General features: G+C 42.0%; 1 protein-coding gene across 2 annotated transcripts; it reads left to right on the forward strand.

Annotated features, from left to right (window-relative positions):
* The first annotated feature begins 670 nt into the window (after positions 1 to 670).
* On the forward strand, positions 671 to 18,730 carry LOC139170599 (estradiol 17-beta-dehydrogenase 11-like). Of its 2 annotated transcripts, XM_070758034.1 has the most exons (9): positions 671 to 1,176; positions 2,591 to 2,731; positions 3,899 to 4,126; positions 11,706 to 11,813; positions 13,069 to 13,200; positions 14,647 to 14,753; positions 16,068 to 16,205; positions 17,330 to 17,446; positions 18,388 to 18,730. In XM_070758034.1, exons 3-9 carry the CDS (start codon positions 3,917 to 3,919, stop codon positions 18,461 to 18,463), a joined length of 888 nt encoding a protein of 295 aa, XP_070614135.1. In that variant the 5' UTR covers positions 671 to 1,176; positions 2,591 to 2,731; positions 3,899 to 3,916; the 3' UTR covers positions 18,464 to 18,730. The 2 variants fall into 2 exon arrangements, with proteins under 2 accessions (XP_070614135.1, XP_070614136.1); XM_070758035.1 differs by lacking the exons at positions 671 to 1,176; positions 2,591 to 2,731 and having other exon boundaries at positions 3,788 to 4,126.
* Positions 18,731 to 24,808: the final 6,078 nt, after the last annotated feature.

Genomic DNA, 24,808 nt, shown 5'->3' on the forward strand with positions numbered 1-24,808 from the left:
CACTTTGTTATCGTCACTAAAACGCGCAGTGGTTCGCCTCGCCTCGAACCTCGTCGCCAAACGTTACGTCACGAGAGATGCGATTTCTGATTAGATAAGGGATGAACGCGTGATTGCCTGTTTTGCCGAGACGAAGCTTTTCATGTCGCGGTCTCAATTTTCTTCTTCAACCATAGAGATGGAAAAGAAATAGAGCCGCGTCTGAGGTCACAAGAGTAGGCAAAGTTGGCTGTTCTATGACTTGGGGACTTCAACTCCCAGAATTCCTGAGCCTATCATGTTAGCTCAGGAATTCTGGGAGTTGAAGTTCATCTATCTTAGAAGAGCCAACTTTGCCTACCCCTGACTGAGGACATTATTTCTTGGTGGGGAAATGCCGTTTTAAAATTATTTACTGGACAAAAATCTGCAGGAAAGGAAAAGTTTCTTCTAGATAGAAACGTTCTGACGTTTCCTGGCCTTATAAATTCTGACTTTATTTATTTATTTACCTATCTATCTATTATCGTAAAAATTCGGGTTTTTTTTTAAAATCCACTGAGGCGATTCGTGTCTCTTCTAAATTGGATTCAAATCGGACTTCGTTGCTTCATTTATTTCTTTTTTAAAAAAATGCTCCTCAGTTTTGATTATATTATATATTTATTTTTGTATTAAAAATATAATTTTAATGGACTAGAATACCTCCAAGAACCCCTCCAGCTCTATTCTATTCTAGACTATTCTTTTTTTAAAAAAATACTTTAAAAAAAGATATCTTTTTTTAAAATAATACTGTTTTTCAGACATGGCGATGTGTTTTCAAACTTGTTGAAAAGAGTGGACTTCAAGTCCCAGGATTCTCGAGCGATATTGAAGATTGTAATGTGGAACAATTCTGTTGGCAAGTCAAAACCAACTTCTGCTTTGCCAGTATAGGGATGTTATACTGCATCAAAATCAGCATAACCCTTTGGACACCCGTCTGAAAACTTGAATAACTTTGAATTTCTAATCCTCAGATTGCTACCGAATGAATTGTTGACCTGTTGCTGTTATTAGGCCTTTGGGTTTCCCCAAAAATTTCTGTAGGAGGCATAGCTGGAATCATGAGCTACTGGACTACGTGATCAAAATGCACATCAAAACCTTAATTAAGTCATTAAGTGAAACAAGTGGGGCTGGACTAGATGATCTGTAAGTGTCCCCTTTAGCACTGATAGCAAGAAGTCTTAATGCAGTAGAGAAAGTCTCTTTTGGAAAACTACAAAAAGGGAAGTAACCAAGGTCCAGAAGATTGGCTGACTATAAACAGACACAGGAAGTTTTAAAATGTTAACATGAAATCTATGCCCCATATATGGGAAAGTAAAAGTATTCAAAGTCAAAGGAAGAAAAGCACATGTTAACTTAATATGGTAAAGAGCTGATCTACATAACATACATCACTTACAGACGCCATTTTGCAACACTGCTGCAGCTTTGCTATCTGTAGAAACACAAAATTTACACACGCACTCCTGACAATTCAAATAATGTATATCTAAAGTTTCGCATTCGTAACATTACTGTAGGCTGAGAAGAAAAATGTGGTGCATTACATTCTGGGCGACCTCCGTATAATGTAAAGCCAACCCATTATGTCGAATGTCTCTGGCAACTGAAAAAAGTATAAAATAGCTCTCTTTTGTATCAGAAATTGTTCAGATCAGAATTTCCATTGCTGTGTTCCATAAGCTTATCGGTCTGAAACATCTGCACAGATTCAAGAAGCTTATCTTGGTTTCCTGTGGTCTGAATCTCTTCCTGTTTTGCATCATCATAACTTTGAAGTTGACCCAGAAATCTAATGATATCCAAGGCAGTGATTTCAGAATTGTGATTATTCTGCAGGGGCAGGGCTGATCTGCTAGTAGACAAAGTGCCTCCTTCTGAATCGATTAAAGTTCTAAATTGTCGATATTTACAGCACAGCAATTTTGGAATTATTATTATTTTTCTGTTCCATCCAGATGACTCCTAAGGACATTTACAGCCACTATTCATTTCCCACTTGCATCAAACGTGGCACAGATATGGTCTGGTGGCATCTTTTTTTGGACCACGTCTTCAGGGCATGGTCTTAATTTCATTTCTGAAGCACCTTTAAAGTATTCCAATAGTAAATTAACTTTACCCTCTTTGTGTTATTTCTATCCAAAGATAGTCCAAAGGCGCCTAATGCTTGTTGGGTTTTGAACCAGTTACATGGAAGGAAGTTAGAATTCTGATCGGGTCCGGGAAAAGAAACAATAAAAGGCAAGGTCAGGATCAATAATGGAAATAGCTGGTTTTATCCTTAGTTTTTTGCCAACTTAAGGATGGGTAGGGAACGTTTCCACTGAATTATCAGAAAAAAGTCCCACAAAAGGAGCAAAAGAGTCATTAAGGAGAGGAAAATGGAAACGATTATGTGTGATTCTATAGTACCGTTGTGACTAGTTGTCATTAACCTTTTTAAAATCTGTTTGATTAATCCTACTTTATAGACAGCTGCCATCTCTCCATTTTATGCAAATATGTTAGATTGGTTTATTCATTTGTTTATATTTATTTATTTATTTATCGTTAGAGTTGAAAGGGACCATGAAGGCCATCGAGTTCAACCCCCTGCCCAAGCAGGAACCCTATAGCACACCAGTCAAGTGGCAGTTCAATCTTCTCTTAAAAAGTGTTGGAGTTCACAACGTGTTGGAGTTCACAACGTCCGCTGGTAGGTTGTTCCATTGGTTGATCGCTCTGACCATCAGTAAGTTCCTCCTTATCGCCATGTTGAATCTCTCCTTGGTCAGCTTCCAGCCATTGTTCCTCGTCCGGCCCTCTGGTGCCCTGAAGAATAAAGTGATCCCCTCCTCTCTGTGACATCCCCTCGTATACTTGTAGACTGCTATCATGTCCGCTCTGGTCCTCCTTTTCTCTAGGCTATCGATGCCCAGTTCCCTCAGTCTCTCTTTGTAAGTCTTGGTGTCCAATCCCTTAATCATTTTGGTTGCTCTTTTTTGCACCTTCTCCAGAGTTTCAATGTCTCTTTTGAAGTGTGGTGACCAGAACTGAATACAGTACTCCAGGTGTGGTCGGACCAGGGCGTAGTAGAGTGGTATTAAGACTTCCCTGGTCTTGGAGTATATTCCCCTGTTGATGCACTTAGGATTGTGTTGGCTTTTTTAGCTGCTGCTGCACATTGTTGGCTCATGTTTAGTTGATTGTCCACCAAGACTCCGAGGTCTCTTTCACAGTCGCTACTGCTAAGAGGGGTTTCTCCCAGGTTGTATGTGTGTCCAGGGTTTTTTCTGCCTAGGTGAAGGACTTTGCTCTTGTCGATGTTAAACATCATTTTGTTGGTGTGGGCCCACTGTGTTAGTCTGTCTAGGTCTTTCTGTAATTTGAGCCTGTCTTCTAGAGCATTGGCTACCCCCGCCAGCTTGGTGTCGTCTGCGAATTTGATCAGTTGCCCTCCTTTTATTATTTTTTTAAAAGAACTCAAGGTGGCAAACATACAGAATACTTTCCTCCTTTAAAAAAAAAAATCCTAAATATACTACTGTTTTACTCAACAGCTGCTACACTTTCTAATTCAAAAACTGCTGTGCAGTTATTCTGTATTTTTTTTTAATGGAAGAATGGAATAATATTATGTATCCTATCATAAAATTATCTGACTCAGAACTGCTGAAAGAAAATTTTTTAAAAGGATGCCTGGGTGACACCTCTCTCCCAACAGGCTGATTATCATAAACTTTAAAGAGCAGATGTATTTTCTCTCCTGTTTCATTTTGTAAGTGGATTTGCATAGGGTGGAGTTGGCAAGAACTGTACTTAGTAGGTGAATAGCCTGCTGTACAGTATTCCAAAGTCCTCCCAACTGTCTGTCAAATCACAGTTGCAGAAGAGAGCAGGAATGAATTCCCTATTGCATTTCCTCTGGTTTGCCGTCTTTGCAACCTATTGCTATATTGAAGCTTTGGTGAGATGCTTTATTCCTGTGAAGAGAAAATCCGTAGCTGGTGAAACTGTCCTCATCACTGGAGCTGCAAGTGGCATCGGAAGAGTCACAGCCTTTGAATTTGCCAAACAGGGAAGCCGATTGGTTCTCTGGGACATAAACAAGGTATGGCAATTATTCTACTTTAGAATTAGTGAATGAACCAGAGAGAGAGAGAGAGAAGAATAAGCAAAAGGCTCACAGACATACCTGCAAATCAAATGTAGAGAAATCAAATATCTGTGGGACAAGTTCCAATGGAAATATTTATATTTATTTATTTGTTTGTTTTGTCAAGTACATATTGGTGGTATACAAAGATATAATAATATTTATAAACAGGATACTAGTAAAAGAGAAACATTAGGACAGGGGATGGAAGGCACTCTGGTGCACTTATGCACACCCGTTACTGACCTCTTAGGAATTGGGAGAGGTCAACAGTGGAGAGTCTAAGAGTAAAGTTTGGGGGGATACTACAGAGTCTGGTAGTGAGATCTATGCATCAACTATGAAAAAAAGTGAAAAAACCCGGAAATCTCATCATCGTGCGAGATTAGAGTTCTGCGCATGCATAGAAGCCAAATCCCGCATGGGGGTGCATGCGCACAGCATGCGGGGCCGCAGGGGGCATGTGCTCCCAGCCCGTTCCAGTAGTGCTGGGAATGGTAGCCCGCTCCTGCTCTGTGGGACCTAACTGGTCGCTGGGGTTCATGCGGCAGGGGGTGGTCCCGCAAGTAACCTGGCCCGATTCACAGCAGTGATGGTCAATCTTTTCGGCACTAAGTGGCCAAACTCCCATGCAGAGGAGCCCCGGAAACTCAAAGACCAACTGACCAGCAGCATGCACCCACCGGCCACCTGATCTTCGGGTTTCCTGGCTCCGGCACATGTAAAGATCGATTAGCCAGCATGCATGCATGCATGGGAAACCAGAAGAGCAGCTGGCGACAGCGCTCCGCATGCTACCTCTAGCGTGTGTGCCGTAGGTTTGCCATTATGGATCTCCTGCCTGAGTTCTAAAGGTCTCTTCCAATTCCGGGACCGCCTTCTGCCGCACGAATCCCAGTGACCGGTTAGGTCCCACAGAGTTGGCCTTCTCCGGGTCCCGTCGACTAAACAATGCTGGCTGGCAGGACCCAGGGGAAGAGCCTTCTCTGTGGTGGCCCCGACCCTCAGGAACCAGCTCCCCCAGAGATTAGGATTGCCCCCACCCTCCTTGACTTTCGTAAACTTCTTAAGACCCACCTTTGTTGTCAGGCATGGGGGAATTGTGACATCTTCCCCAGGCCTATATAATTTATTTATTTATTTTATTTATTGGATTTGTATGCCCCCCCCTCTCCGTAGACTTATGTGTGGTATGCTGTGTGTATGTTTTTTAATTATGGGTTTTTTAGTTTTTAGATATTAGATTTGTATTTTACATTGTGTTTACTATTGCTGTGAGCCGAGTCTAAGGAGAGGGGCGGCATACAAATTTAATAAATAAATAAATAAATAAATAAATAGATTAATTAATTAATTAATTAATTCTGTTTTTACATGCAATGAAGATTTTGAACCAGCTCATCCAGTGCTAATGCAACCTTCGCCCCCATTCAGCAAAATATTTCTGTGACCTTCTAATATTCCTGATTTTAATTTTATGGGGCCGTCACAAAAACAGTGGTGACTTTGCCAGCAAAAACAGAGCTTGGGATGGCTGTCTCCCGAACTCCATTTTTGTTGGCAGAGGACTGTAGGAGGCTTTTGCACTTTTTACTACCACATTGTGGGCATGGATTCTTTTGTGGGCGTGGCTTGCCAGCCATGTGACCAGGTGGGAGTGGCTTGACGGTCATGTGACTGGGGGGATGGCGTAAAGCAGCGTTTCCCAACCGGTGTGCCGCGGCACACTAGTGTGCTGCAAGACACCGTCAGGTGTGCCGCGGCGAGAGGCGGCGGAGGAGAGTGGGTGGATCGGGCGGGCAATGGGGCAGGGCGGAGAAGCCAGGGGTGCGTTTGGCCGGAGGCACCTACTGCCGCACCTCCCTGCCCCTGCCTCCCCACGGTGCCTCCGGCCAAACGCGCCCCTGGCTTCTCCGCCCTGCCCCATTGCCCGCCCGATCCGCCCACTCTCCTCCGCCGCTGCCTCCTGCCTTGGGGCGAGCAATCCGGGAGTCCGGGACTGTGTGGCTTTGCGCCATGAAGAGAAAACGGCCGACTTTTCCCTGCTGCCGTTTTCTCTTCATGGCGCAAAGCCACACAGTCCCAGACTCCCGGATCGCTCGCTTCTCCGGTCAGCAAAGCCATCTGCCCAGGAAAGCGCCGCGCTGGCCGGAGAAGCGAGCGATCCGGGAGTCCAGGACTGTGTGGCTTTCGGCCGGGCTAACGGGAGGCGGCACGAGGCCGGGCACTGGGGACGTCTGGGAGGGCGAGGAGGCTGATGGCTGCTGCGCACTCCACTCTCCGGCTCTCTCTCGCTCTTTCTTTTTCTCTCTGTTGCTGGCGTGGTGAACGAGAGAGAAAGAGAGAGAGAGAAAAAGGAGGGGAGAGAGAATGAGAGAAAGAAAGCAAGAGAAAGAGAGGGAAAGAAAGCAAGAGAGAGAGAGAAAGGGGGAAGGAGGGAGAGGGAAAGACATAGAGGGAGGGAAGGAGGGAGAGAGAAAGAGAGCAAAAAAGAGAGGAAGAAAGAAAGAGGGATGGAGAGAAAGAAGGGAAGGAAGGAAGGAAGAGAGAGAAAGAGGGAGGGAGAAATAGAGTGAAATGGAGGAAGAGATATTTTTTGTGTGCAAACTTTTCTTTAGCCCCCCCGCCCTCCCCCCCTTCAGTGTTCCCCAGAATTTTGAAAACATGAATAATGTGCCGCGGCTCAAAAAAGGTTGGGAAACACTGGCATAAAGGTCATGCGACTGGCTTAAAAGTAGCCAACTTGACGCCACTTGCATCAAGGGTCAGGGTTAGGGTGCCTGGCCTCTCCTCGCCTCAAAGAGGTACAATTTCCCTCTCTATTTACTATTACTGAACATCCAAAATGTACTATTTCATTCTATGTATATATGCCATATGTGTCCCACATATTACCCACCGGCACCCAAAAATATACATTATCTACTACTACGAGTCCTCGGAAAGGGGCGGCATACAAATCTAATAAATTATTATTGTTACATTATTAATTATTATATAAAGTGTATGTACACACACGCACGCACACCTCTTCTAAAATTTTAAACATTCAACCTCATTGCGATAGAAAAAATATACCCAAAGCCCAGAAGGGGAGGGGGGATTCAAAATTTTTCTACCGGTTCTGCCTGCCTGACCAAATTTTTTCTACCAATTCTGCGTACCTGAACGTACCTGTAGGAGCCAATCACTGCTTTTGCAGCCGAAAATGGGGCCCAGAAGGTACATCTGCCCCCCGCCCTGAGCTGTGTGTCAAACACAACCCTAATTCAAGTGTTGGTCATGACCTATAAAGCCCTACATGGCATTGGGCCAGAATACATCCGGAACCGCCTTCTACCGCACGAATCCCAGCGGCCGATAAGGTCCCACAGAGTTGGCCTTCTCCGGGTCCCGTCGACCAAACAATGTCATTTGGCGGGCCCCAGGGGACGAGCCTTCTCTGTGGCGGCCCCGGCCCTCTGGAACCAACTCCCCCCAGAGATTAGAACAGCCCCCACCCTCCTTGTCTTTCACAAATCACTCAAGACCCACTTTTATCGCCAAACATGGGGGAGTTAAGATATTCTTTTCCCCTAGGCCATTACAAGTTATGCATGGTATGTTTGTGTGTGTATGTTTGGTTTTACTATAAGGGTTTTCAGTTGTTTTATTAATTGGATTGTTACATGCTGGTTTTTTAATCATTGTTGTTAGCCGCCCCGAGTCTGTGGAGAGGGGCGGCATACAAATCCAATAAATCATAATGATGATGATGATGATGATGATGATGATGATAATAATAATAATAATAATAATTCAGCCCTCAATGACATTGAGTTTGATACCCTGAGATAGATAGTCATAAATACCCTCTTAATATTTTTTATTGTTCCTCCTGCAGACAGCCCTACTTATGCAATAGGAAAAAAATATGTAGAACAACAGGTACTGCCTGAGGCCCGAGTCAAGAGGGGAAATAGTCTGGAGTTATCATTTACTCTTATCTAGTGACAATTTGTTGCTGACCTTTAGTTAACTAGATTTTTATGCATAGGTCAGAACGATAAGCTAACGTAACTGGAATTTAACATTGGTCATAACTCTTCATGTCTTGACATAAGAAAAAGTGAACAATCACTTAAATATGAGCCTGCAGAATGCAGCAGCAGCCGGAAAAAGCCGACGCAATCATGTGGTGCATTAATAACGGATAGAATCAAGAACACATGAAGTTCTAGTACCGCTTTACAAAGCCTTAGTAAAACCACACTTAGTAAAACCAAAACTGCATTCGGTTCTACTCACCGCAATACAAAAAGGATGTTGAGACTCTGGAAAGAGCGCAGAGAAGAGCAACAAAAATGATTAGGGGGCTGGAGGCTATGGTTTGAGTATTGCCCACAAGATCATATGCTGCAATGTCCTACCGGTCAATGACTACTTCAGCTTCAACCGCAACAACACAAGAGCACGCAACAGATTCAAACTTAATACGAACCGCGCCAAACTTGACTGTAAAAAATATGATTTCAACAATCGAGTTATCGAAGCATGGAACTCATTGCCGGACTCAATTGTGTGAACCCCTAACCCCCAACACTTCTCCCTTAGACTCTCCATGATTGACCTCTCCAGGTACCTAAGAGGCCAGTAAGGGGCGTGCATAAGTGCACTGGTGTGCCTTTCGTCCCCTGTCCAATTGTCTTTCCTTTCTCTCACTTATCATATATATTCTCTTCCTTTCATATATCTTCTCCTCTAAGCTCACTTTTACCCTCTTTTATATTATCACATGTCTATTTTTCTTCCTATGTATTTGTGTATTGGACAAATGAATAAATAAATTAAATAAAATAAATAAATAACATACGAAGAACAGTTATAAGAATTGGGTCTGTCTAGGGTCTTCTGTCCGATTAGGGGTTGGAGGTCCGAGGACACTTCCAACTCTATTATTCTATGTTCTAACCTGAAAGGTGTCTCTACCTCTAAGTCAACTATTTCCTTCTAGAACTACTGATTAGTGGGCTGTAAAAAGACAGAGAAAGGAAGTTATTTAGACAATCTAGTATTCAATAAAGCAAAAGGTGTTACCGGTAATTAAATAGATTAATTACATACATGAGTCCCTTGCTTCCTGCTACATGCAGAAGACATAGAATGCCTTGTGTTGTTGAAGACTGTAAACTAGTTTGAGATGTTCCAAGATTACAATCGCACTGAAACAGGAAAGAAATGATTTTATTGATGGTACTTTTATTACTGATCTCAAGGGATGACCCAGTTTATTCCAATAGAGGCTATTCAGGCCAGGCACGTCCGTTGTGAAAACTTGAGATGAGTCTCAATGCTCTGTAGGATTTTATAGGTGATCATAGGTGGAAATTGTGCCCTTCGGTTTATATTATTTATGTGTGGTATGTGTTGTATATGCAGATTCTGCTGCACGAATCCCAGCCACCAGTTAGGTCCCACAGAGTGGGTCTTCTCCGGGTCCCGTCAACTAAACAATGCCGCTTGGCGGGACCCAGGGGAAGAGCCTTCTCTGTGGCGGCCCCAGCCCTCTGGAACCAACTCCCCCCAAAGATTCGAATTGCCCCCACCCTCCTTGCCTTTCGTAAGCTGCTTAAAACCCACCTCTGCCGCCAGGCATGGGGGAATTGAGATGCTCTTCCCCCTGGGCCTTTACAATTTCATGTATGGTATGTTTGTATGTATGTTTGGCTTTTTATATTAATGGGTTTTTTAATCATTTTTAGTATTTATTGGATTATTATTGTACATTGTTTTATTACTGTTGTTAGCCGCCCTGAGTCTTCGTAGAGGGCTGGCATACAAATCAATCAATCAATCAAATAAATAAATAAATGGTTTTAATAATGGTTTTTTAGATGGCTTTTTAAAAATGTATTAGAACTGTTTACATTCTTGTTATTGTTGTGAGCCGCTCCGAGTCTCTGCAGAGGGGCTGCATACAAATCTAATAAATTAAATTAAATTAAATCATACTAAGACTACATGACCCTAAACCCAGGGTCCCCAGTTCCCAGCCTATGGACTATCACCAATCCACAGCATGCAACTGGGCTGCGCAGACATGGGGCTACCTTTGAAAAGTGTTCGGAAACTTCAAATTGTTCAGAATGCAGCCGCGCAAGCGGTTATGGGCCTTCCAAGACATACCCATATTTCTCCAGCACTCCGCGGACTGCATTGGCTGCCAATTGGTTTCCAGGTGCAATTCAAAGTACTATTGGTTATGACCTATAAATAGGGGTGGGCAGCAGGCAGGACGGGGTGGAACGCAGTTCCACTGGTGGAAATGAAGCTGCATGTACAGCTCCAGTTGACCGGCGGCAGTAACTTCCTGGATCACACCCATTCAACTTGCACACTTTAGGTATCTGTTGGCATGGGTGCCAAGATAAAGGAGTGTTTATGCATGTGCTCTGGGAATGCCCAGAGGGGCAGAATTTTTGGCAAAAACTGCCAGAGGATATTAATAGGATATTAAATATAAGGTGGACGGTTACTGAGAAAATGGCAGTACAGTATTAGTAAAAAGTAGTGAGATGGGAGAATACAGAGAAATAAAACAAGCAGCGATAGAAAGCGCTCAGGGGGTCATAGTCTTGGGGTGGAAACACACAACAAAATGTACGATGCAAAATTGGTATAGGTATATGGTGGACCACATTCAATTCGAGATTATGGATAAAAGGATGAATTTGATTAATGAGACTGATTTGCAACAGCTGATGGGGCGATGGGACAAGGTGAGACGATATATGGCAAGTAGGATCCGAAACCAAGCTATAAGAAACAAGTTGGAACCACTCTATAATATGTAAAGAAATATTTCACTCTTGGGTTTAAATGATTTATACAAGAAATACCCCTAACTAGTGGAGGGGTATGTATGTATGTATGTATGTATGTATGTATGTATGTATGTATGTATGTAGTTAGTTAGTTAGTTAGTTAGTTAGTTAGTTAGTTAGTTAGTTAGTTAGTTAGTTAGTTAGTTAGTCCAATACACATGAGGGTTTTAGTGGGTATATATCTATATATACATAGTAAAATACATGATGAAGGTATAGAGGAGATACTCATAGTAAAATATATCTAAGAAATAATAGAAAAGAAGATATAGTAATAGAACATATCAATTAAAGAGTAGAAGAAGAGATATAGGAATAGAAGAAAGGAATAGGAGATATATAAGAGCAATAGGACAGGGGACAGAAGGCACTCTAGTGCACTTGTACTCGCGCCTTACTGACCTCTTAGGAATCTGGAAAGGTCAACTGTAGATAATCTAAGGGTAAAGTGTTGGGGGTTTGGGGATGACGCTACGGAGTCCGGTAATGATTGATTGATTGTCTGGTGATGGAATCACTGAGCACATGTTATATGTTACATAAACTTTTAAACTTCTGCAACTATGGTCTTGCTGAGACTGTAGTAACTTTTCTCCCTTCTTTGATTCAATAATATTTTGTTGGCCGAATGCAAAGAAGTGACCGATATTTATCCTCTCTGCTCTTTGTAGTGTGGCATACAGGAAACCGCTGAAGACTGTAGAAAGCTTGGTGTTGAAGCGTATCCTTATGTGGTGGACTGCAGTTTGAAAGAGGACATCTACAGCGCGGCTGAGAAAGTGAGAATTCTGTGCAGTAAATGAGTGTGGTTTTTTACCTCCTGGTTTTTATAAAGTTTTGAAAAACATGCTTCAGGAAAAAGATTATCACATTCTAATGAACGTAGAGACTGCTTTATTCCCTCCTATTCAGTATGATATAGAAACATAGAAGATTGACGGCAGAAAAAGACCTCCTGGTCCATCTAGTCTGCCCTTATACTATTTCATGTATTTTATCTTAGGATGGATCTATGTTTATTCCAGGCAGGTTTACATTCAGTGACTGTGGATTCATTGACCACGTCTGCTGGAAGTTTGTTCCAAGCATCTACTACTCTTTCAGTAAAATAATATTTTCTCACGTGGCTTCTGATCTTTCCCCCAACTAACCTCAGATTGTGCCCCCTTGTTCTTGTGTTCACTTTCCTATTAAAAACACTTCCCTCCTGAACCTTATTTAACCTTTTAACATATTTAAATGTTTCGATCATGTCCCCCCTTTTCCCTTCTGTCCTCCAGACTATACAGATTGAGTTCATTCAGTCTTTCCTGATTTATGCTTAAGACCTTCCACCATTTTTGTAGCCCGTCTTTGGACCCCTTCAATTTTGTCAATATAGTTCCTATATAACAAATAATAGTGATAAATGTTTTTCAAAATTGGGTATTGGTATTTTTTTTCATTGTTTTACACTATATAGATATATATTAATACTTTTAAAAATCCTATAGATCGGTATGAAATATATCCTGTGAACTGAGAGGTTGCTCTTGTGCCTACAAACACTTTCCATGACCCTCACCACCTGCCTTGCAAATTCCTTTAATTAAAAAGGAAATACAATGCTCAAAAATAAATAAATAAAGGGAACACTCAAAGAACACAACCTAGATCTGAATGAATGAAATATTCTCATTGAATACTTTGTTCTGTACAAAGTTGAGTGTGCACAACAGCAGGTGAAATTGATTGTCCATCAGTGTTGCTTCCAAAGTAGACAGTTTGATTTATTCGGAGTTATATTGTGTTGTTTAAGTGTTCCCTTTAATTTTTTGAGCAGTGTAGCTGTCATGCTACAAAGTAAAATGTCACCCTCGAGCATCTTTACACTGAGGAAGGCTTTTTGGTCCTGACTGTTCCTATAATTCAGGGGTCCCCAATCTCGGTCCATGGAGCAGCACCCAATATGGCAGCACAGACCAAAAAAGGGGAAGATTTTAACCAAATTTAACCACTGCAAAGTTTAACAATTTCTGTTTCTTAACTTTAAAGGTGAAAAAAGAAGTTGGAGATGTCACTATTTTAGTGAATAACGCTGGTGTGGCAGTAACAGGAGAGCTGCTTTCTATCCCAGACAAGCAAATACAAAAAATATACGATATCAACATTCTAGCTCACTACTGGGTAAGTATCGCTGAGAACTTAAATTTTAACTATGTAGTTATTATTATTATTTATTATTATTATTTATTAGATTTGTATGCCGGAGATTTGGGGTGGCTCACAACAATATTATGGCGGAACAAATCTAATATTAAAAAGAAGCATATAAAAACCCTATCGTATTTTAAAAAACCAAACAACACATACATACCAAACATAAATATAAAAAGCCTGGGGGAAGGTGTCTCAACTCCCCCATGCCTGGCGGTAAAGGTGGGTCTTGAGTAATTTGAGTTAATATTAGGAATCCAGCGCTCAAGCTTAATTGAGGTTGCAGTACCTTAAAGCACGATCCTAACTAAAAATACGTTAAAATGAGGTTCATCTACAAGTTCAGCACAGTAGTACTATAATAAAGGGCTTCCTGACCCCTCGCTCCAGGGACCGTCACTGGGCTGCGGCATGACAGAAACAGGGCCACGCAAGCAAGCGAAGACCCATCAAGAGCCAGGGTGGCGCAGCAGGTAGAGTGTTGTACTGCAGGCCTGTAGATCTGTAGGTCAGCAGCTTACAACATGTTAGCAATAGCACTTTTTATCAGAGCCAGCCAATGGCCCCCACAATCTGGGTCCTCATTTGACCCATCTTGAAAGGAGGGAAGGCTGAGTCAACCTTGGGCTGGTGGTGAGATTTGAACCGCTGACCTGCAGATCTAGCAGTCAGCTTTAGTGGCCTGCAGTACCGCACTCTACCCACTGCGCCATCTCGGCTCCACTGATATACACCATTATTATTATTATTATTATTTATTAGATTTGTATGCCACCTCTCTCTGAAGACTCAGGGCGGCTCACAACAGTAATAAGAAACAGTATAACGATGGAACAAATCTAATAATAAAAAATATATAAAACCCCCAACAATTAAAAACCATACAGCACATACACACCAAACATGAAATATAAAAAGCCTGGGGGAGATGTCTTAGTTCCCCCATGCCTGGCGATAAAGTTGGGTCTTGAGTAACTTGTGAAAGACAAGGAGGGTGGGGGCCGTTCTAATCTCCGGAGGGAGTTGGTTCCAGAGGGCCGGGGCCGCCACAGAGAAGGCTCTTCCCCTGGGGCCCGCCAAACAACATTGTTTGGTCGACGGGACCCGGAGAAGGCCAACTCCATGGGACCTTATCGGCCGCTGGGATTCGTGTGGTAGAAGGCACCATGCTTTGTATAAAAACTATTTGTATGAAGCTATGTATAAAACTATACTGCTTCCAATGATTATTGAAGAGGAGGGAGAAATCATCTAATTATAAATAGCTTGCATGTGAATTATTCCTTTTAAGAACATGTGTGCTTTTGAATGAAAATATATAGAGAGAAAGGTAACCATCTGACAGTGTGAAGAGTTGTACAGTACTTTTCTTTCCTCCTTTTTTTTTGTTGCTTACATGTGAAATTTTCATTACAGACCATAAAAGCTTTCCTGCCAGCTATGATGAAAAATAACCATGGTCATATTGTCAGTGTTGTATCAGTTGCTGGCTTTGTGTCGGTCCCTTTTCTATTGCCTTATTGGTAAGTATAAGTGTGGTGGGCTGGGTAGCAATGGGCTGTTGCCCCCATAGATGCAGTGGAGGGAGTAAGTTTATGCAGTATTTATTGAATACTTAGTAGTTTTGTTTAATTGTCCTTCCTTCTCTAGAACCTTAGTATGATCCTTAATTGCTTTTAAAATAGGAAATAATTAAGTACAGTGGTACCTCTACCCACAAATGCCTCTACTTACGAACGTTTCTAGATAAGAACCGGGTGTTTAAGATTTTTTTGCCTCTTCTCAAGAACCATTTTCTACTTACAAACTCTGAAACTGTAACCGGAAAAGGCAGGGAGAAGCCTCCGTGGGGCCTCTCTAGGAATCTCCTGGGAGGAAACAGGGCTGGACAAGGCAGTGAGAAGCCTCTGTGGGGCCTCTCTAGGAATCTCCTGAGAGGAAACAGGGCCGGATAAGGTGGTGAGAAGCCTCTGTGGGGCCTCTCTAGGAATCTCCTGAGAGGAAACAGGGCCGGATAAGGTGGTGAGAAGCCTCTGTGGGGCCTCTCTAGGAATCTCCTGGGAGGAAACAGGGCTGGATAAGGCAGTGAGAAGCCTCCGTGGGGCCTCTCTAGGAATCTCCTGGGAGGAAACAGGGCTGGACAAGGCAGTGAGAAGCCTCCGTGGGGCCTCTCTAGGAATCTCCTGGGAGAAAACAGGGCTGGACAAGGCAGTGAGAAGCCTCTGTGGGGCCTCTCTAGGAATCTCCTGGGAGGAAACAGGGCCGGATAAGGTGGTGAGAAGCCTCTGTGGGGCCTCTCTAGGAATCTCCTGGGAGGAAACAGGGCTGGACAAGGCGGTGAGAAGCCTCTGTGGGGCCTCTCTAGGAATCTCCTGGGAGGAAACAGGGCCGGAAAAGGCAGGGAGAACACTCCATGGAGCCTCCCTGATTCTTCTTACAAACTTTTCGACTTAAGAACCTAGTCACGGAACTAATTAAGTTCGTAAGTAGAGGCACCGCTTTATACTGATCTCCCCCTGATGTGCAGGAAATGCTGACATAATAGACCAATAAATCAGGATTCTTTCACGAGAGTATTTATATGGGGTATTTTAAAAAAGAGACATGCTCAGCATTACGAGACAACATAGAAAGTATCCCCATGGTCATATGATTTACATTCGGATCAGTGATGGCCTGTGATGGACGGTAAGGTGATATGTTCCAGTAGTGATTTTCGGAATGCGTGAGCCGGACCAAAACCCTGTCCTTTTGTTGTGACAGTTTTGAATTGGGTTTAACGGCTTTCATAGAAGAATTTAAATTCTTTTCTCCTTTAATTCTCCTCTCTCGTTTAGCTCGAGCAAGTTTGCTGCTTTAGGCCTTCACAAAGGCCTTACCAAAGAATTATCCGCCTTGGGAAAAGGTGGGATCAAGACGACGTGCTTGTGTCCATTTTTTGTAAGCACGGGGCTTATAGAAAACCCACAGTCAAGGTAAGAGACAAGGTGGGGCCAGTTGGCATAGAATAGTTTCTCAACTTTGGCCATTTTAAGACATTTTCAAGAGTTTTAAGTCTGTGGAGAATCTCATAGTTGTCCCAAAGGTCTCCTTTGTAGGTCACGAAGACCTTTTCTCTCCCTCCCCATTTTTATCCCCCTGCTTCATAAACGCTTCCAAGGCCAAAAGTATTCCGATAAATAAAAATAAGTTATCGTGGAGACTGCAAAAAGAGGAACGGGTATTCATGCACCTTGAGAGCCACCACCATATTTGAGCAGACAGAATCAGTATCGCCAGAGGTGGGTTCCTTGCGGTTTGTACCGGTTCCATAGAACCAATAGTAAAACGGTGGTGACATCACAGAGCTGGTTCTGTAGGTGCTGGTCTGTAGATGCCACCTTTTTTGGGGGGAATTTTTTTTGGGGGGGTGGAGAGGTTTGGAATTTTTTCCTAATTTTTGCTTCTGTGCGTGTGCAGAAGGTGAGTTTTCGGCACCCCACATGTGCCAGCATCTTGTTTTCAGATTTTGTGGGGGCGATTTTTTGCTTGAGTTTTTGGCACTGTGCATTTATTTATTTATTATTTATTAATCAGATTTGTATGCCGCCCCTCTCCGTAGACTCGGGGCGGCTAACAACAATAATAATGCAATGTAAACAAATCTAATATTTAAGTTAATTTTAAAAAACCCAGTTTAAGAAACCAATCACACATACTGACATACCATGCATAAATTTTATAAGCCATGGGGAAGGGAAAGTCTCAATTCCCCCATGCCTGACGACAGAGGTGGCACGGGTGCGCACACATCTGGTGGGCAGACACGCACCCATCGGTGTGAGATTCAGCTTCTGCGCATGCGCGGAAGCAAAAAAAATGTCAAGAATTGGCAAAATCTCGCACATACGAACATTCTCGCATGAGATTTCGCTTTTGGTGCATGCGCAGAAACCGAATCTCGGGCAGGCGCATGTGCACATCAGGGACGCAGAGATGCGTGGGCATCTCCATTTCCGCTACCACACTGTAGTGGGGCCCATACCGGGTGCAACCCACTACTGCCCTGTATAATGAATTAATCGCTCGCCATTAATATCATCAACAATTATAATTCCAGATTTTTTCCCATCCTGAAACCTGAGGCAGTTGCAAAGAGGCTCCTGGATGGGATTCTCTGCGATCAAAAGAAGATCGTGATGCCATATCCGGTTGCCATGTTCTCTTTCATGGAAATGTAGGTATACAGGGGGGCTAAGGGCTGGATTTGTGCACTGGCAATTAGATTTAAAATACATGTCGTAGCATATCTATCTATCTATCTACATCTATTTATTTATTTATTTATCTATCTAATCTCTCTCTCTATCTCTCTCTCTCTATCTATCTATCTATCTATCTAATCTCTCTCTCTCTCTCTCTATCTATCTATCTTCTATCTATCTATCTATCTATCTATCTATCTAATCTCTCTCTATCTAATCTATCTATCTTCTATCTATCTATCTATCTATCTATCTATCTATTGTCTATCTATCTTCTATATATCTATATATCTATCTATCTAATCTCTCTATCTATCTAATCTATCTATCTATCTATCTAATCTCTCTCTCTCTATCTAATCTATCTATCTTCTATCTGTCTAATCTATCTATCTAATCTATCTATCTATCTATCTATCTATCTATCTATCTAATCTCTCTCTCTCTCTATCTAATCTATCTATCTATCTATCTTCTATCTATCTATCTAATCTCTCTCTATCTATCTAATCTATCTATCTTCTATCTATATGTATCTATCTATCTATCTATCTATCTATCTATCTATCTATCTAATATCTCTATCTATCTAATCTATCTATCTAATATATATCTCTATCTAATCTATCTATCTATCTATCTATCTATCTATCTAATATCTCTCTATCTATCTATCTCTCTATCTATCTATCTATCTATCTATCTAATATCTCTCTATCTATCTAATCTATCTTCTATCTATCTAATCTCTATCTATTTATCTCTCTATCTAATCTAATCTATTTATCTATCTCTCTATCTAATCAATCTATCTATCTATCTATCTATTTATGCAAGCAGTGATATCAAGGTCTTTCGTTAAAGTAGATTTTGAGATTTTTATTTAGTGTTCCTGTGTTTGTTTATTTTTCAGAATTCTCCCTGAGCGGGCTTTGACAGCTTTGGAAAAGTCTCTGAGAATCGTATTTGATGTGAAGAAACACGAATGACTCAAAGTATCAAATCTTCGGAAGCTTTCCAAATTTTAGGTCATGTGCAATCACATTTCTAAGGTCACGGTTTTATACTTCTTATGTAAACTACAAACGGAATGGCAAGCACTTTTCTTCACACATCTATATTAACCTACCTTTTTCAAGTACTGATGTAATGTTCTGATGGGTTTGTTTCTTCCTGATATATAAAGGAGACATCAGTGTAACTTCAAACCCACTGTTTTTAAAGTATTTTCTTAAACAAAACCGAAGATCTCCGAATTATGTGTGATCTTGCTTCATTTCTGATTTTCTTATTTGATCTCATGACTGTTTAAGGAAATTAATTGGCACAATATCTCAGAAGAGGTGACCACCAAGTTGGGAGCAACACTCTAAAACTCTAAAGTATAGGACGCACTGGAGTATAAGACGCACCTTAGTTTTTGGGGAGGAAAATAGGTGAAAAAAATCTGCCTACCAGGTATTCACCTAGCTAGCAGCCTTAGTCTGGTCAGATTCAGCACATTATTTTATCCCCTGGTTAGGGCTTTAAAAAAAAACCTTATTCCAAGAGAGTAACAATGAAAGAGCTTGCAAGCTGCTAAGAGCTGGGAACATCATTAGCACATCGTGAGGGCTGGAAAGAAACTTATTCAGAGCAAGTAGAGCAATGAAAAAACCCTGAACAGGCTTAGGGCTTGGAGAGCATTCTTTGCAGAGAGTAACAACGAAAGAGCTTGCAAGCTGCTAAGAGCTGGGAACATCATTAGCACATCGTGAGGGCTGAAAAGAAACTTATTCAGAGCAAGTAGAGCAATGAAAAAACCCTGAACAGACTTAGGGCTTGGAGAACATTCTTTGCAGAGAGTAACAACGAAAGAGCTTGCAAGCTGCTAAGAGCTGGGAACATCATTAGCACATCGTGAGGGCTGAAAAGAAACTTATTCAGAGCAAGTAGAGCAATGAAAAAACCCTGAACAGACTTAGGGCTTGGAGAACATTCTTTGCAGAGAGTAACAACGAAAGAGCTTGCAAGCTGCTAAGAGCTGGGAACATCATTAGCACATCGTGAGGGCTGAAAAGAAACTTATTCAGAGCAAGTAGAGCAATGAAAAAACCCTGAACAGACTTAGGGCTTGGAGAGCATTCTTTGCAGAGAGTAACAACGAAAGAGCTTGCAAGCTGCTAAGAGCTGGGAACATCATTAGCACATCGTGAGGGCTGAAAAGAAACTTATTCAGAGCAAGTAGAGCAATGAAAAAACCCTGAACAGACTTAGGGCTTGGAGAACATTCTTTGCAGAGAGTAACAACGAAAGAGCTTGCAAGCTGCTAAGAGCTGGGAACTGTTGTTAGCAACTGGTTAGGGCTGGAAAGAAACTTATTCAGAGCAAGTAGAGCAATGAAAAAACCCTGAACAGACTTAGGGCTTGGAAAACATTCTCAGTAGAGAGAAAGAGCCTGCAAGATAAGAGCTGGGAAGATCTTCTCTTCTGAGGTTTTTGCTAACACAGAACTGCCAATACAATACTCAGATTGAGGATTCTTTTCCCCCAAGTGCGTTACAGCTATATATTACAGCTACGTAAGAGTGACTCTGAAAATGAGATGAACCATCCCTGAGTTTGATAAATGAATGAAATAAATATTGCAGACCCTCCGCCAGTCACCCACGCTAGCTCCAACTGCAAAATCTTCTCTTGAGTTTTATTAGCCTGGCAATGAAGGAATTCAGCAAAACAAGTTCAGAGAACACAAAAAAAACCCCAACCAACCCTTTGTAAATGGTCAATCTCCATCTCTTCTATCATACTCAGCAGGCCCTGACACGAATAACCCGTGTCTTTCACCACTCAAAGAATTGTGTAAGTCCCCAATAATAATTTTCATAGGAATAACTCTGTAACTATGGTGGTGGTAGTAACTGTGGCTGACTGAGTCAAATCCCGGTTCTTTTATAAAAACTGAAACCCAAAGCAAACAATTCATGCTCTAGTTTAGCACAAAGTATGGCCCCACCCTGAGGCTAATAAAAGCTTACCTCTGCATCTAGGTGTGTGAAACCTGCAACCTTTTGGCACCTGGGAGTGAGATGAATAGATATGATAAATGGTGAGAAGAAGGTAGAGAAGACCTTTAATTTATGGGAGAAGAAGCAACGAGACAGCTCAGAGGTGAGAGCCGTGAAGAGGAGGTGTTTGAAAGAAATTCTGCCTTTAGTAACCTTCCGGGAGTTTATTTATTTATTCATTTATTTATTCATTTGTCCAATACACAAATACATAGGAAGAAAAATAGACATGTGGTAATATATATAAGGGTGAAAGTGAACTTAGAGGGGAGGATATATGAAAGGAAGAGAATATATAAGATAGGTGAGAGAAAGGAAAGACCATGGGACAGGGGACGAAAGGCACACCAGTGCACTTATGTACGCCCCTTACTGGCCTCGTAGGAACCTGGAGAGGTCAATCATGGAGAGTCTACGGGAGAAGTGTTGGGGGTTAGGGGTTGACACAATTGAGTCAGGTAATGAGTTCCACGCTTCGATAACTCGATTGTTGAAATCATATTTTTTTACAGTCAAGTTTGGAGCGATTTGTATTAAGTTAGAATCTGTTGCGTGCTCTTGTGTTGTTGCGGTTGAAGCTGAAGTAGTCATTGACCGGTAGGACGTTGCAGCATATGATCTTGTGGGCAACCTGGTCACGGAACGAATTAAGTTCATAAGTGTGCATTATTTATAGCAAAAGTATTTAGACTTATATACTACTTCATAGTGCTTTTACAGCCTTCTCTAAGTGGTTAAAAGAATCAGCATATCACCCCAAACAATCTTTCCTGAATCCCACAGCATAGAAATCAAATCAAATCAAATAAACAATATATAACACTCTGGATGAAGAAATATTTCCCTTGATTTGTCCTCACTTTCTCACCTATGAGCTTTAGGGAGTTCCCCCTCATCCTAGTATTGTGTGATAGAGAAAAGAATTTTTCTCTATCCACCTTTTCTATCCCATGCAGGATTTTATACACTTCGATCAAGTCACCCCTTAAACGCCATCTTTCAAGGCTGAAGAGACCAAGGCATTGCAACCACCATAGTCACAGCGAAGCCAAGCGCTACATACCCTTTGTCATATTTCCTCATTTTAGCTTTCGGGAGACTTACGTTTGTCTCATTATCTCCGTCTCTCTCCTCCTTTCTCTTCATCCCTGTTCAATATTTTTCCATGGTGTCTTTTAAGGGCTTGTTATATGCACTTCTTATCTTCTGCTCTGTGCTGTATGCTATTGTTTGGTGCAAAAAAAACCCTACTCCCTGTGGCAAAAAAAGCATGGGGTCACGTCCCATCCCCACCACCCCCGGGAAGGGGGCTGCCCCACTATCTGAGAAACACTGTTCTTACCCTACAAGCACATCCATGTGGAACGTTGCTGGGAAATTAATATTCCCAAGGGAATATTAATTAACAGTCCCATGAGAAAATGGGACTGTTGTGGAGGGCTGAACAAATAGGATCAACAATCACTCTGAAGGCACATAGGCCAACACACAAACACAGAGAGAGAGAGAGAGAGAGAGACTGCTAAAAGAAATAGCAGTTGCCTTCAAAATAAAACAAAGCAGTTGTGTTGCATGCCTAATGAACATTTATTTACATTCAATTTCTAATTTCTGATTGACAGCACTCAGGATGGACGGGGAAAGAAGGGCCCCATAAACTTTCGGGGTACGATGTAGAAGCAATCTGTAATTAATGAAAATTAAAATTCATCCTAAAGTTGATCCGCATGCAACCAAATAGTTTTCTCACCTGAGGATTTTTCTAACTACTCATTTGCTAAATAGGTAATTCATTGCTCCTTTTTTACTAGGTATATAATTTAACTTTGAACTTAATTGTATTCATTTCAGCTACAACTTAATTTGTAACTTGGGTAATTTCTCACTTGCGTATGAGCAAGTAAAAAGAAATGAACATGCACAACCCACAACCCACCCAAGGAAAACCATGTGCCAATGTTTATGTTCATACGCATATTAAAAAATTGATTTAAATAAAAGTACGCTATGCAAAATAAATCGTACGCTAACTCAGATTTGCTCTCTGTGTATCTTTTGTGTAGGCTGGGCCCCCTACACACAAACACACACACAGAGAGATGGACATTGAGCAGAGATTTCGTAAAAAAGGCATGTTGACCCTGGTCAAAGTACATTCAGTTTTCATTTCCAATAACCTTGGAAAAAAACACAAGAGAAGCAAACAGGAATGTACTGAATTCAAAGATTTTTGTGAACATCTTGTCTTTTTGTGTTGGTACCTTTGACTCACTCACGATTCCTAGACAAGTCTCTGCAGTTTTAATGGCAGGATTTCAGAAGTGATTTGCTATTGATGAGAGAGAGAGAGAGAGAGAGAGAGAGAGAGCTTGTTGCCGAAAGTGCACCAGTAGCCCGGTGATGGGCAGCGCTTCGCTGCTTTTTTCGTATATATGTGTTGTGGTTGGCTCTGGCCCAGCTCCTTCCCCAGGGAATGGGGAGGTGGATGCAGGGGAAACTTCAACATGTCACAGGCCTGTGTTATTACCGACAGAATCAGTTCAGAGTTTAGTTTCCTCAGAGGAAGAAGAAGGTGGGAGTGACTTGGAAGAGGGGGGCTTGGCACACAGCCCAGGCAGTCACTCTCCCTTATCTTCTCTTGATTCAGATGATGACGTTTTGGACCCACGCAAGCGCAGAATTATGGGTAGAAGAGACCAAGTAAGGACATATTACAGGAAATAAGGGAGGCCACCTGTGTTTGGGTGGGGCTCCAGTAATTAGGGCTGCTGCTATAAATAGCAGCATGTGGGTTTGGCCATTGTAGAAGAATATCTGATCGGAGTTCGTTAGGAATCTTGTGTTTTCTGGACTTTGTTGCTTTTTCACGCCTTGGAAAACAAAGCAGAGCAGCGTGTGTGTGTGTCTCCCTTCGTTGGAAGAAGAAGGGGTGTGAAGTTTCTTCACAGCTGCTAGCTAAGTACTTAATGACTGCTTAAGGGAAATTGTACAGACTACCTGGTTGTTTTGGGAAGAGTGCTCTTTGCAATACAAAAAGAGTGCTTACTTTATTTTGACTTTTGGGATAAAGAACATTGTTTTGAATTTTCAAACGTGTGTGTGTCTGAAATTTGTACCCTTGAATTTTCGGGAGGCTCCTATCAGAGAGCCCGGCAGAACAATATGTGACCTTTATGAACCATTATTCGATACAAGAACAGGACCTGACCCTATTGTAGAAGTAGCAGATGCTCAGCTGTGCTTCGGGTGAAGAAATAAAGATCTGTATGAAACCAGGGGTGTTGTGAGGGCTCCTTGTCCACTTCAGGTCATGTCAGAGGAGGATGAGCCAGGCCCCTCTGGATATCCTGGGCCAGGAGGGTTGATAGATGAAGCAGAGAGTGAGAGTGAGGGAGAAAGTGACTTGAGTGAGCCTGAGGAACCACTAGAGGGGGCTGGTGTGACAATGGAGTGGTCCCAGTCAGAGGATGAGGAAGACATGAGAGTGGAAAGTCAATGGCTTGATTATTGAGAAGGTGAGAGGAGTTACATAGTAAAACAGAGAGCCAGGGTGGCGCAGAAAGTAGAGTGCTGTACTGCAGGCCACTGAAGCTGACTGTAGATCTGTAGGTCAGCGGTTCAAGTTTCATTACCGGCTCAAGGTTGACTCATCCTTCCATCCTTCTGAGGTGGGTAAAATGAGGACCCGGATTGTGGGGGCAATAGGCTGGCTCTGTGAAGAAGTGCTATTGCTAACATGAGTCTAGGGAGAAGGGCGGCATAAAAATTGAATTGATTGATTGATTGATTGATTGATTGATTGAATGAATGAATGAATGAATAAATAAATAAATAAATGGTATTAGCTTACATCCTTAGCCTCTTTGAGGTGTGATGTCACTTCCAGGCAGTATAAAGGCAAATGACTGTGGGAAATGGGGTGTGGAGATTCAACGTTGTTCAATGGAAGAGATGTGAAACTGTGTGTGTGTGTGTGCTTGAACGAAGCTTTAAAACCATGATTTCTGCCTCAATAACACTCCTTCTCTGATTGGATGCTCGTTGCCAGGAATCTGGTTAGCGTAAATCATATGCTTAAATAGTAAATGGATTTTGTTTTCTATTGGAATGCTAATCTGGCTAGCATCCTTAGCCAGCGCATTATTTTATCCCGTGGTTAGGGCTTTAAAAAAACTTTATTCGGAGAGAGTAACAATGAAAGAGCTTGCAAGCCAGTAAGAGCTGGGGAAATCATTAGCACCTGGTAAGAAACATTTGTTGCAAGTAGAGTAATGAAAAAAACCCCTG

This window comes from Erythrolamprus reginae, chromosome 7 (assembly GCF_031021105.1).
Source record: "Erythrolamprus reginae isolate rEryReg1 chromosome 7, rEryReg1.hap1, whole genome shotgun sequence".
NCBI lineage: Eukaryota > Metazoa > Chordata > Lepidosauria > Squamata > Dipsadidae > Erythrolamprus > Erythrolamprus reginae.

Coding starts and splice junctions, on each gene's coding strand:
- LOC139170599 (XM_070758034.1), top strand. CDS start 3,917: ATGAATTCCCTATTGCATTTCCTCTGGTTTGCCGTCTTTGCAACCTAT. Junction 11,814..13,068: donor TCTACAGCGCGGCTGAGAAA/GTGAGAATTCTG, acceptor TTAACTTTAAAG/GTGAAAAAAGAAGTTGGAGA. Junction 16,206..17,329: donor ATAGAAAACCCACAGTCAAG/GTAAGAGACAAG, acceptor TTATAATTCCAG/ATTTTTTCCCATCCTGAAAC.